Source organism: Mytilus trossulus, chromosome 9 (genome assembly GCF_036588685.1).
Source record: "Mytilus trossulus isolate FHL-02 chromosome 9, PNRI_Mtr1.1.1.hap1, whole genome shotgun sequence".
Classification (NCBI taxonomy): domain Eukaryota; kingdom Metazoa; phylum Mollusca; class Bivalvia; order Mytilida; family Mytilidae; genus Mytilus; species Mytilus trossulus.
In genome coordinates this window covers 34,892,887-34,905,385 of record NC_086381.1, presented here as the reverse complement: position 1 = coordinate 34,905,385, position 12,499 = coordinate 34,892,887, and the positions used below count along the sequence as shown (strand labels likewise).

General features: G+C 31.6%; 1 protein-coding gene across 1 annotated transcript; it reads left to right on the top strand.

Annotated features, from left to right (window-relative positions):
- Positions 1-994: 994 nt before the first annotated feature.
- Positions 995-11,888, top strand: LOC134684575 (uncharacterized). The gene is made up of 2 exons (XM_063543869.1): positions 995-1,113; positions 9,947-11,888. Exon 2 carries the CDS (start codon positions 9,948-9,950, stop codon positions 11,886-11,888), a length of 1,941 nt encoding a protein of 646 aa, XP_063399939.1. The 5' UTR covers positions 995-1,113; position 9,947.
- The last annotated feature ends 611 nt before the right edge of the window (positions 11,889-12,499 follow it).

Sequence of the window (12,499 nt, the reverse complement as noted above, 5' to 3'; positions counted from 1 at the left end):
AACCAACCATTTTCCCTTTTAACCAATTGAGTTATACAATGGTAAAGAGGGAATATTCCAACATTGTTTACGTTCCGAATTGTTGAATAACACTGACTGATGGTAGACATAATGATCAAGAAAAAATAAACTTTTGGCAAATCGGCTCATGTGACAAAAAAAAATGACAACCCCTTTTCTATTTAAAAACAGAAGGGTTTGTAATTCAATTCCAAAATTAAAACTTCCAAGAGAGTGAGATTGTTTCATATAAAGTTATATTTAATGGTGTCAAACTGTAAATAAAACGTAACCCAATAATATGACATCCGTGTTATAATCAACAAATATATACCACTTCACTAAAAATGATAACGAACTGTCCTGTCCTTCTAATTGATTTCTATTCTATCTTAAAAATTAATAATACAAACATTCAGATTTGTTTTTACTTAAAAAAAAGTATAATTGATTTAATGACTGTTGCATCATTATGTATTTCTAAATGTCTTCTGCATTCCATCTGAACAAATGATCACACAAAAATCTGTATGACAGATTTCTATTTTACTTTAAAAAAAGAGGGACGAAAGATACCGAAGGGACGATCAAACTCATCAATCTAAAACAAACTGACAACGCCATGGCTACAAATGAAAAAGACAAACAGACAAACAATAGTACACATGACACAACATAGAAAACTAAAGACTAAACAACACGAACCCCACCAAAAACTAGGGGTGATCTCAGGTGCTTCGGAAGGGTAAGCAGATCCTACTCCACACGTGGCATCCGTCGTGTTGCTTATGTGATATCAAATCCGGTAAATAGTCTAATTGGGAATGGTAAATGTTTCTTCAATGTACCGTCTGTTTACTCATTTATATGTAAAATGAATTAATCCATCTATCATCTTTTCACGTTCATCCAACTAAAGATTATTTAACTGTATAAAAAGGAAACGTGAACACACATTCACTTTATATTTACTTTATAACTCTGTCAAATATTTCCTCATCTCATAACTGCTGTAAAAATAGAGGTATCATAAGTATAAAGCTCAATTGCGCTCATAAATGACTAATCAACGGAAACATTTGCCTTGACGCATGGTGGTTGAGAATTAGCGAAGTAAGTTGATTATGCTTTTGAATTTAATTGTTATGAGATATTGTATTCTCAAATAATATTTTCTTAATTGATAGCCATAATTAATACTTTAAAATGCTTATACGGGCAAAATATTCGTGCCCTAGATTCTAAATTGATAACATCGTCTTTTTCATTTTGTTGTTGTAGTATTACTATAGAAAAATATACATCCAGAGAAAGTAAAACAATTGAAAAAAAAATAATGAAAATCGTCGTAATGAGATTTACTTTTCTAACTGTTTTTATTACATAATTATAAAAAAAATCTTAACCAGGAGCAATTCTAATGAAAATATCCAAAGAGGATTGATAATGGTCCAATGACGTTGCCCAGACATGTATTTTGATGTTAAATAAAGGTGTATAAGTATCGTTCTTCCTACTAATATTTTACAAAATTCTTTTCTGAACAATGAAAATATATGAACATTTGATGTGTTGTATCATTTGATTTTGTCAGTTGATTAGGAACTTTCCCATATGAATTTTGAGTTTAGTAAATTATTGATTTTTTTTTGGGCATTTATAGTATATTTTATGTATAAATGTAAAAAGGGAATAAATTGCATGTTTTTAAAATCTTCGCAAAAGAAACTGTTAACAGAATGATAATAGGATACATAAATATAAACAGTTGATTATAAACCAAAAAATCAAACTAAACTGTTGAGAAGTTATTAGAGGCATTGTCTTCCTGTTTTATTGTTTACAAGATTTAACCTCAGAGCAACTTGATTTCATTACATATATTGAACAAGCATAAGTAAAACAAAAAGTCTGAATATTTCTGAAACCGATATTCAATCTCCACCGACTAAAAGATAATAAGCATGGCTGAATTTTACTCAGCAAGCTTTTTGATGTTAATAAGAAGACATGGGATATCATATATGTTCATATGAACGCTACAAATACTGACCATAAAAGAATAGTTGAAGAAAATCAGAAGAGTTGGACAACTCGCACGAGCAACATGAAAAAAGTGGCACACAATAGACGTAAATTCAGAAAGACCTGCGAGTGAGTTTCCCAAGATAAAAGTTCTTCTTTGGAGGATCATGTGGTAGGAATAATTGGAAAAACGGTGTCAGATTGAATAGGAGGATGTATATATACAAGTTCTATGACAGACACATTAATGATTTAACAATGCCTTCATGTTCAACATCCGAATGGGTTACTTTTCCACAGACGAAGCAGGTAAATATTTAAATTATATATTACTTTTTATGTAATAAAGTTTTAAAGAGGACATTTAGCCTCGGTATTCTTCTTTTGACTTGAAACTTCCTGAAAAACTCACCATGTCTGGCTTACTAGTAACAAAGCAGAGTTCATTTTTTTATTTAAAACTAACATACAAGCCTTTTCTGACATGCAAAACGTTAATTTCACAGATTGAAACCGTTTCATTTTGAAAAAAAGGTTGTCCCTAACTCATGTTTAACAATAAAAAAAAAACATTGATTGAGATTTTAACTTCCACCAGTAATATAAGCTAATAAATAAATTAAAAAAAATGTATAAAACTTTCAAATAGCAACTAAATTACTCAAAAATATCATGTCAACATACAGTTTTTACCAATAAATATTGGTGTCAATACAAAATGACTAGCCCTAACTAGTTTGGTACCATCTTTCTTTTTGTGTATCAAAGAAATATCTTGATTAGTTTACTAAAGGTTGCATTTGCCATTCCAGAATTATCCAGCAATTGTGCTAATCCACTGTCTACGAGAAATATTACCTATAGTACCTCGTCCACATTGGAAAACGCGTACGATTCAAACCAGAGAATGTTAATTAAACAAAAAGGTAAAATGTTCAACAGAAAAAAAATCAAGTTGAAAAGGACATATTGAAACTGAAACAAGAAAAGGTATGATTGTATAAAGATAGACTTACCTTTCAAAATGACAGACTTGAAGCAGAAGAAGATGTACTTACTATAGAACATTACAGACTTCAAGCAGAAAAAGATGGACCTACTATAGAACATTACAGACTTCAAGCAGAAAAAGATGGTCTGACTATAGAAAATTTAAGACTTCAAGCAGAAAAAGATGGACCTACTATAGAAAATTACAGACTTCATGCAGAAAAAGATGGTCTGACTATAGAAAATTACAGACTTCAAGCAGAAAAAGATGGACCTACTATAGAAAATGACAGACTTCATGCAGAAAAAGATGGTCTGACTATAGAAAAGTACAGACTTCAAGCAGAAAAACATGGTCTGACTATAGAAAATTACAGACTTCAAGCAGAAAAAGATGGTCTGACTATAGAAAATTTAAGACTTCAAGCAGAAAAAGATGGACTTACTATAGAAAATTACAGACTTCCAGCAGAAAAAGATGGACTTACTATTCAAAAGAAACATCCGGACCAGTTTCGATTGTGTCAAATTGAAAGAAAAGGGTGATTATTCCAGCGCGTTCAGGAAGTCATGGATTAAATTATTTTAATAAAATATATTTTCTGTTTCCCATGTATCTGTCTTTGTTCACCTTTGCATAATCCAAGTAATTACTTTTTCAAATATTTGATAAAAACTCCTTTATCACCAGTAACTAAATCAATGGTATTTTTTGAAGAAATACAAATCAAACACGATGGTAATAGTTTACAATTCTTAAGTAAAAGTATGTCAGAGTACCTATTTTGCCTTAAAGAAACAGACTAAAAAATTAAATACTAGTATTTTGAATTGCCAGAAATATGAAAATTATTCAAAAGCTTTTTTGCTCATTCTGCTTAGTCGGTTTTACAGGTATATGAGCGTCACTGATCGGTCTTGTGTAGACGAAACGCGCGTCTGGCGTACTAAGTTAAAATACTGGTACTTTTACTTTAAACTATTTACACCACTGAGTCGATGCCACTGCTGGTTGACGTTTCGTCCCCGAGGGTGTCATCAGCCCAGTAGTCAGCACTTCCGTGTTGACATGAATATCAATTATGTGGTCATTTTTATGAATTTCATATTAACAAAACTTTGAATTTTTCGAAAAACTAAGGATTTTCTTGTCCCAGGAATAGATTACCTTAAGCGTATTTTGGATCTTCAATGCTCTTCAACTTTGTACTTGTTTTGCTTTATACTATTTTGATATGAGCGTCACTGATGAGTCTTGTGTAGACGAAACGCGCGTCTGTTGTTCGTAATTATAATCCTGGTACTTTTGATAACTATTATCATGATAAATAACAAATTGTTAAGCTGTCACGTAATATGTTCCTACTTAGTCAGTTCAGATTATTATTCTTGCAGTTTTTAATCATAAATAGTAATATCTTGAGTGGAAAAATATCATAATAAGCATTCTTTTATGTAAGAACCTAGGATTAAGTTGTTTTATACCTTGAATTATGATTCATTCTGTCAAAATCTACTAGGTAATGACTGAAAACAATTTATAAAGAAGTTATTAAGTAAAAAGTAAAAACACAAAAATACTGAACTCCGAGGAAAATTCAAAAAGGAAAGTCCAAAATCAAAAGGCAAAATCAAAAGTCCAAACACATCAAACGAATTGATAACAACTGTCATATTCCTGACTTGTTACAGGCATTTTCTAATGTAGAAAATGGTGGATTGAACCTGGTTTTATAGCTAGCTAAACCTCTCACTTGTATGACATTCACATCAAATTCAATTACATTGTCAACGAGGCATGAAACAAACATACTTAAAAAAAAACTCAGTAAAAATGTCAAAAATAGGGGTGCAGCAGGCAATATTTAGCACAAAAAGGCTAAATCACTTCTATATGTACTGAGAAAAAAAAAGAATTTTTCTTTTTAAAAATGTTAAGTTGTAAATCAGAATAAACTAGCCACTATATTATTACTATTATCAATCAAACTGGATTTTACTACCCTCGACTCCATTAAATACAGAAATAAGACAAAAGATAATGGTGGTCACACATGAGGAAGAAATTCAACTATTTGCTATAGTTCATACAGAGATAACACCGATAAAATATTTAAAACCTGAGAAAGTATCACGATAAATCCTACTATATATCCGGATGGGATTTTATCAAGCATTTAAACAAAATTATTATACCATATATTTCGATATCACAAACTAGTTAAAACATTTATTTAATCTTATATTCCGTACAAGGACATTATTTGTAAATAGACATCTTATAAGTTAGATACTGTGGTCATGTAATTTAAAATGAAATATGTTGGTATTAATCAGAAAAAACCGGAAACGAGTTGTTGACATGATACGGATAAAGGTCATCTCATATATTTTATGATTGTATGATTCTAAAATCATAATTGCTCTTGATTTTCATAATAAAGACATGAAGAAGATATGCGTAAATCAGTTTAAATGAGGGTCGGAGCTGGCATGTCAGTGACCGCAAGTAGTCCCCTAGTTTTTGGTGGGGTTCGTGTTGTTTATTCTTTAGTGTTCTATGTTGTGTAATGTGTATTATAGTTTTTTCTGTTTATCTTTTTTTATTTTTAGCCATGGTGTTGTCAGTTTGTTTTAGATTTATGAGTTTGACTGTCCCTTCGGTATCTTTCGTCCCTCTTTTATTAATGTATGTTTCAATCTCATTTTGCTACGTTTTTTGTTACATAATGTGACATCAGAATCGGATTTCTTTTAAACCGGGGTTTACTGTGTGTTTTTTTATGAGATGTCAACCCCTCCCCCTATTCGTCTAGCCAATGTAGAAAACTAAACAATAACAATACGCACACTAAAATTCAGTTCAAGAGAAGTCCGAGTCCGAAAAGATAAAAAAAAAGAAAATAAATGAAATGACAAAAATACATACATAACAACAGACTACTTGCAGTTAACTGACATACCAGTTCCGGACCTAAATTAACTGATTGAAAGATTACGTCTTCATCATATGAATATCATGCACAATCCCTCCCGTTAGGAGTTTAGTATCATACTATCATAACATATATGAGAAGAACATAACCCGTGTCATGCCAACAACTGTTTTTTTTAAAAAGTAAATGAGTTAAGTCCCGATGCAAAGACCCTTTAATTAAATCAATATTAAAGCCAAAATATGCAATCTTTAATGACCTGACACAAAATCGTAACTAAATCCCTTCTTAATAAGTCTATTTAAAGGTTTTGTAAGCTTTTGAGGTGAATACTGACCATTTTTGTGCTTTGTAAAGAATATTACCATAAAAGATTGGATGTGAAATACCTGAACGTATAAGATGTCTGCATGTTGAATTATATTTACGAATTATTTCCTTATACCGATGATAACATTTAGTTAATGTTATGACCAGCTTGTGATATCGAAAACCCCGGTGTAATATTTTTTCAGTAATACATAAATTTCTCTCACATATCTAATACGTTGTTACATACACGAGCAAATCGTACAAAGATAACTATTTACAACACTGGGTCGATGCCACTGCTGTGGACGTTTCGTCCTCGAGGGTATCACCAGCCCAGTAGTCAACACTTCGGTGTTGACACTAATATCAATATTGTGGTCATTTTTATAAATTACCTGTTTACAAAACTTTGAAATTATCGAAAAACCTAAGGATTTTCTTACTACAGGCATAGATGACCTTAGCCGTATTTGGTACAACTTTTTGGAATTTTAGATCCTCAATGCTCTTCAACTTTCTAATTGTTTGGCTTTTTAAATATTTTAATATGAGCGTCACTGATAAGTCTTATGTAGACGAAACGCGCGTCTTGCGTACTAGATTATAATCCTGGTACCTTTGATAACTATTGAGATATTTAAACACCATAAGATGGTGACAAGGGAACGTCACCATCTATAATGGATAATTAACGATAGGAAATGAAAAATCATCTCTTTAATAATAATTTTTTGTATAAAGCTTCCCGTTTATGATATAGATATTAAGATTGGGGAAATGGCAGTGGTCATTGTTAGTATTAGCTTTATTTAAAGTAAGTTCAACAGGATAATTTATTTAGTATACATACTGAAGTCGTCATTATTGAGAGCCAATATATCATCTAAATATTTAAAAGTATTGTTAAATCGTTGTATCAAATGCTGTCGATGGGTCTTTGCTAATTTTAGTCAGAAAAAGTAACTCATAACAATACAAAACCAGGTCCGCAATAAGTGGTGCACAGTTAGTCCCCATTGGAATTCCAATAACTTGACGATATACGGATTCTCCAAAGCGAACAAAAATGTTATCAAGTAAAAATTCAAGCGCATATCGTCGATGGGCTTCTAAAATGTTGTAAATTACAAAATTTTCAAGAAAAAATATCTCACAAACAGGCTTTGAAAATTTTGGCAAAATGCATGCTTCCAAAATGTCGTATGTGAACTTGAACATTTTTGTAAATAGCAGTGAAATAAAAACGTTGACATTTCTGGATTATCCAAGAACTTAAATTATTTTCACAGAAATAAAGAAATGAACAATTATTTTTGTTCCCAAAGCCATTCACAACGATTTTCAAGTTTTCATACAACATTTTGGAAACAAACTTTACAAACAACTGACATTGGCAATTTTGTAATGTAATATGTCTTATTTCACACATTTTGATTGGTCTAACTGTATTCTATTTTGTAATACCAGAGATTTCCTCCCGCCCAGACCATTGGTGTTAAAAAGTATTTTTAGCCAAAAAAGTCATATACGACATTTTAGAAGCCCAGCGACGATATATAATATCAAAGCATGTCCAATTGACACAGTTGTTTTGTGTATTGCTACTAAAAAAATGACATAAAAGAGGTTTAACATATGTACTCGCATTCTGACTTTTTAAATGCCCAGTTAACTAGTTCATTTATATGTTTTGGAGTGTTATATGACGACTATTTTCATTGAAGTAGTACTGGTTTTTATTCAGGGGGTCAGCTGAGTAACACCTCCGAAGATTCATTGATGGCCTTCGGATGTTATCTGCTCTTCGGTCAGGTTGTTGTCTTTTTTGACATATTCACCCTTTTCATTCTTCATTTTTTTCAACAATTTATGCAACAAATTCTAATAAAAACGAAAGTACAAGAAAAAAACATAAGCAATCTTAGGGAAAACTATTTTTATTTGATTAACAGGGGTTGTCGTCAGAATACGAAGGAATAGTACATTCAAAGGAAAACATCTAAAGAAAGATGAAGAAAAATACATGATAGATACCTGGATTAAAAAAAAATATTTGCGCAAGGCGCACGATTCGTCTACAAAAGACTCTTCAGTGACGCTCGAATCGTAAAGTTTTAAATGTCATAACAGGTACCCGCCGGAAGATATCAGTTATTCAAAACATTATTTTGTAAGTGAATGTAATATATAATATCTGATGATTGCATGTGGTCTAAGATCTATTTCCCGGAGAAAGAGGTATTTCTCTAAATCACACTGAACGGAGTATGAATAAAGCACGAAAATGCTTTAATTTGGCATGCCTATCCTACAATATGTTACCAAAATTGCGATAAATCCATTGACCATTCGTTATGAAGATAACAACGGACCCATGTTAACATAGATTAGTGATTTCTTCAATGATACACAAAGCACCTGAATATTTGTTTCCCAAAACATTGCAAAAGTCAAAATCTATAGCTAGAACTTCAAATTTAACTTTCTCCCTGATCTCTATTTCAAAGTCAAAAGTTATGGACCTCATATCAAAACACCTACAAAATGTCGCAATGAGCACTTCGACCCTAATGTTTTGCCTTAGCGTCTCATCGAAACTTAAAATTTGCAAAAATATTATGTCAATAATTTCACGATTATATTGGGAGCTGCGATGCGATAACAAGATAAGTTTAGAAAATGACCCCAGTTTCCTGCAATTTTGACCAAAAGCCTCTATAAAGGTCTTTATGAATACTCTTATAAGATAACATATACTTGAAATATTCAAACATACCACTAATGTCAACCAAACAAAGAGAAATAACTCTCATTACAAGTAACAGGACCTTTCCTGTAAAAAATTAACAGTTCGACACGAGGAACTTACGATCGATTTGGAGAAAATGATTAAGTCCGATTAAGTGAGGAGAAGCAAAAACAATAAAAAGACATTCTGTAGAACAAAAGTTTCCGTTATTTTTCTCAGATACTACTTACACCTGACTTTATATTTGTCAGAAATATGGCAATGATGAATTGTAACGTATGGTCAATTTTCAGATTTATGAGACATCTACTTTCCGATACTTGAAATTTTCTCAAAATGTTGATTGAACTTAACCAAATAACTTCATATATATGTAGTCAAACGCCTGTCAGAGTTGTGCTATAACGCGTAAGAACTTTTTCGGATTTATCAGACACCTACTTCGATGAATTACGAGTTTCGAGTATGTTTAGCACGACAACAATTACAGTAAATGGAGAAAAAACGATACCGCGATGGAAAATCACTATAGAGAAAATCGCACACGAAATCCTAAACAGTAAATTTTTTTTGGGGCTTAAAACTTTGCCAAAAAAAACTTCAGATAAAATCAAATCATAACGATTTAAACAAAATGTCCAAATATGGGAGCCCGCGGAACCGTTATTTTCAATACAAAAATAATCCCAAAACAACAATCAAGAAAAAGAATAATAAAGAAAGAAAAAAAATACTAACAAACCTAGGCTAACAAAATAAAATAATTCAGAACAGAATATTTTCAACAATAATGCTGAAGTCGTTATAATTTTTTTTAATGTACATTATTCAACTATTGCTGTCTTTTCGATTTAATTATCAGGTTTATATATTTAAAATGCTATTTTTAAAATTATACAACATATTTAATTTCTTTTTTCTTCACCCTTTCAAGCATGGATGAATTCAAAGTAAAAAGTCTGGACTTGCAATTTTACAATTATCTATGCGAAAAAATTGGAACAGACGAGTTAGTTCGACTTCGTCGGAAATATTACCAGCTCTGGGACTTTTTACTAACAAACAAAGATGTAGTTGTTGTAAACAGTGGCAGTAAATCAGAGGGATTGGACCTTGAAGGAAGTGACATAGATGTAATGTTCCTGAGAAAGGATATCACAGTTTATGAAAATGAAGCTCAATACAGAAACAAAAAACCCAACGTTTTTATAATGATCACACAAGATATAAAACCAGGATTTACTATGCTAAAATTGAGCAAATCGTCATTCATATTCAGAAGGGAAATATATAATTGTTCGGATATATGGGAACAAGACATTTTATTGTCGAACGTGAAAGTTAAGCAACTTTTAAGAACGAAACATGCAGGATATGATTTGGTACATGGACCATGTATAACTGATAATGAAAACAATCGTGATTACGCATTTTGCTTAAGATGTCCAAGTTGGATTAGGCAAGCCCGAAAATTAAGGGGGAAAAGTAGAGTATGGCCAAGTCCGAGCGTGATTGCAAATATAGAAAAGTATGGGACATTGTTTGTTCCTATTGGTTGCAAAACATCTGTAACAGAAGAGTTTGAATGGCGGATTTCCTTTTCTGTTGCTGAAAAACTGCTTATATATTCTTTCAGACATACACAAATGCTCTGTTATGCGTTGTTAAAGATCATGTTAAAAGAAATAATTGAAACGTATACTTATTCAAAGGGAATATTATGTTCCTATTTCTTAAAAACTGTTGTCTTTTGGGTTTCAGAGGAATACCGTGGCGATGAGTGGCAACCTCATATGATTTTAACATGTTTTATGGCATGCTTAGCAAGACTTGTATATTGTGTCGATCATTCATACCTTCCTCATTATTTCATACCAGAGATCAATTTATTAGAAGATAAGTTAATTTCCAATAATGCGACTGAGCTGACGCACTTGTTAAACAAGTTTTATAGAATAGGTCCACAATTTTTAACGTATTCAAAAACACTTTCTAATTTTGCACAGCATCATATTTCTTCGTTTAATATTATAAACAACTTTAATACGTTATACCATATCAATAGGAAATATGCCATGGAAATATCAAAAATGTGTTATTGTCAACGCTGTTCAAATATTAAGATCAGTAAGATTTCAAAACTCTCAACCAAAAGGCGGAATCCATTGAATTTAAATGTTTGTATTTTTCGAATATGTCAGTTTGCCGGAATTTCAAACGAAATTAATGGAAAAAATTTATCATTGAACAAGGTATTTTACGAAATCCACAAACAGCGTTTGCCATATATAATACTTGGATTAAATGCAGATGCTGCTTCTGGATGGCTATATCTTGCCACTTATCTATTTTCTCTCAACCAATTCTCTGTATCTCTGAGAATTATAGATTATGCCTTATCTAAATGTACTCCCGACAAACTGTACTGCTGTAATGACGATCTACATTATGAACAACTATATGATACGGAGCAGCAAGCATTGAAATATGGCTGTCTCGATATTAGTTCTATTTTTAGAAGACACGTTATCACAGCTATTCTTTTTTGGAAAGATTCGATTCTTCCAATTAAAAGAATATACGAACTAAAAAACAGATATGACTTTACTAATTCTAGTTTACCACCTGTTGTGTACGCACATTATTTACGATTTTTGTGTTTTTACCGACTATATGACGGTGACAATTGTCGGAAGTGCCTACACGATATACAACTGACAATTGAAAATGGTTATTTTGTATGTGCACATCAAAAAGTGGATTCATACACATGTTTAGCAGCAGCACATTTAAAGATAGGTGACAAAAATGCGGCTATGAAATGTTTGGATGTCGTAGATCGTCTAAATGTATCAACCTCTTTCTGTGTATATTAAAATGTTATTTACACACGTTGCATCGCAAATTAGATTCTATAACATATAAATTATACTCATATTCATCACTTACACCAAAAATAATTGAAAATATCTTTAAGGAGACTTGAAATATTATTATTTAGAAAAGTCACCGGAAACAACTATTTATGTTGCTAAACCGAACACATGACAAGTTCATAGAAACCGTGCACGTTCTGCTTGAATAGCTCTACAAGTTATTTTGAACCTTCATGAGAAGCATTTTTACGTACCCAGCAGCCGATTAAGTAGAAGTATGACTAATGAAATGATCCTCCGGCGTATTCGGCAAATCAAATAATTAACTATATAAAAAAGAAGATGCGGTATGATTGCCAATAAGACAACTATCCACCAAAAATATGGATATGTATATATATGAAACTAAAACTTCCAGTTTTGTGTGGCTGTCATGTATAAAATACAAGTATAGTTAGTAACAGCTTAAAAAATTAAGAGATCTCAGAATTTAATTCGTACAAGTACTCACAAACGATATAAATAAGGGACGACAGATAACAGAGGGACAGTCAAACTTATAATCGTTAAGTATAAGAAGAATTTAGAAACGACAGTTTTTAATTGACAGT

What these genes read in the sequence shown, in the direction of transcription:
- LOC134684575 (XM_063543869.1), top strand. Translation starts at nt 9,948, where the DNA reads ATGGATGAATTCAAAGTAAAAAGTCTGGACTTGCAATTTTACAATTAT.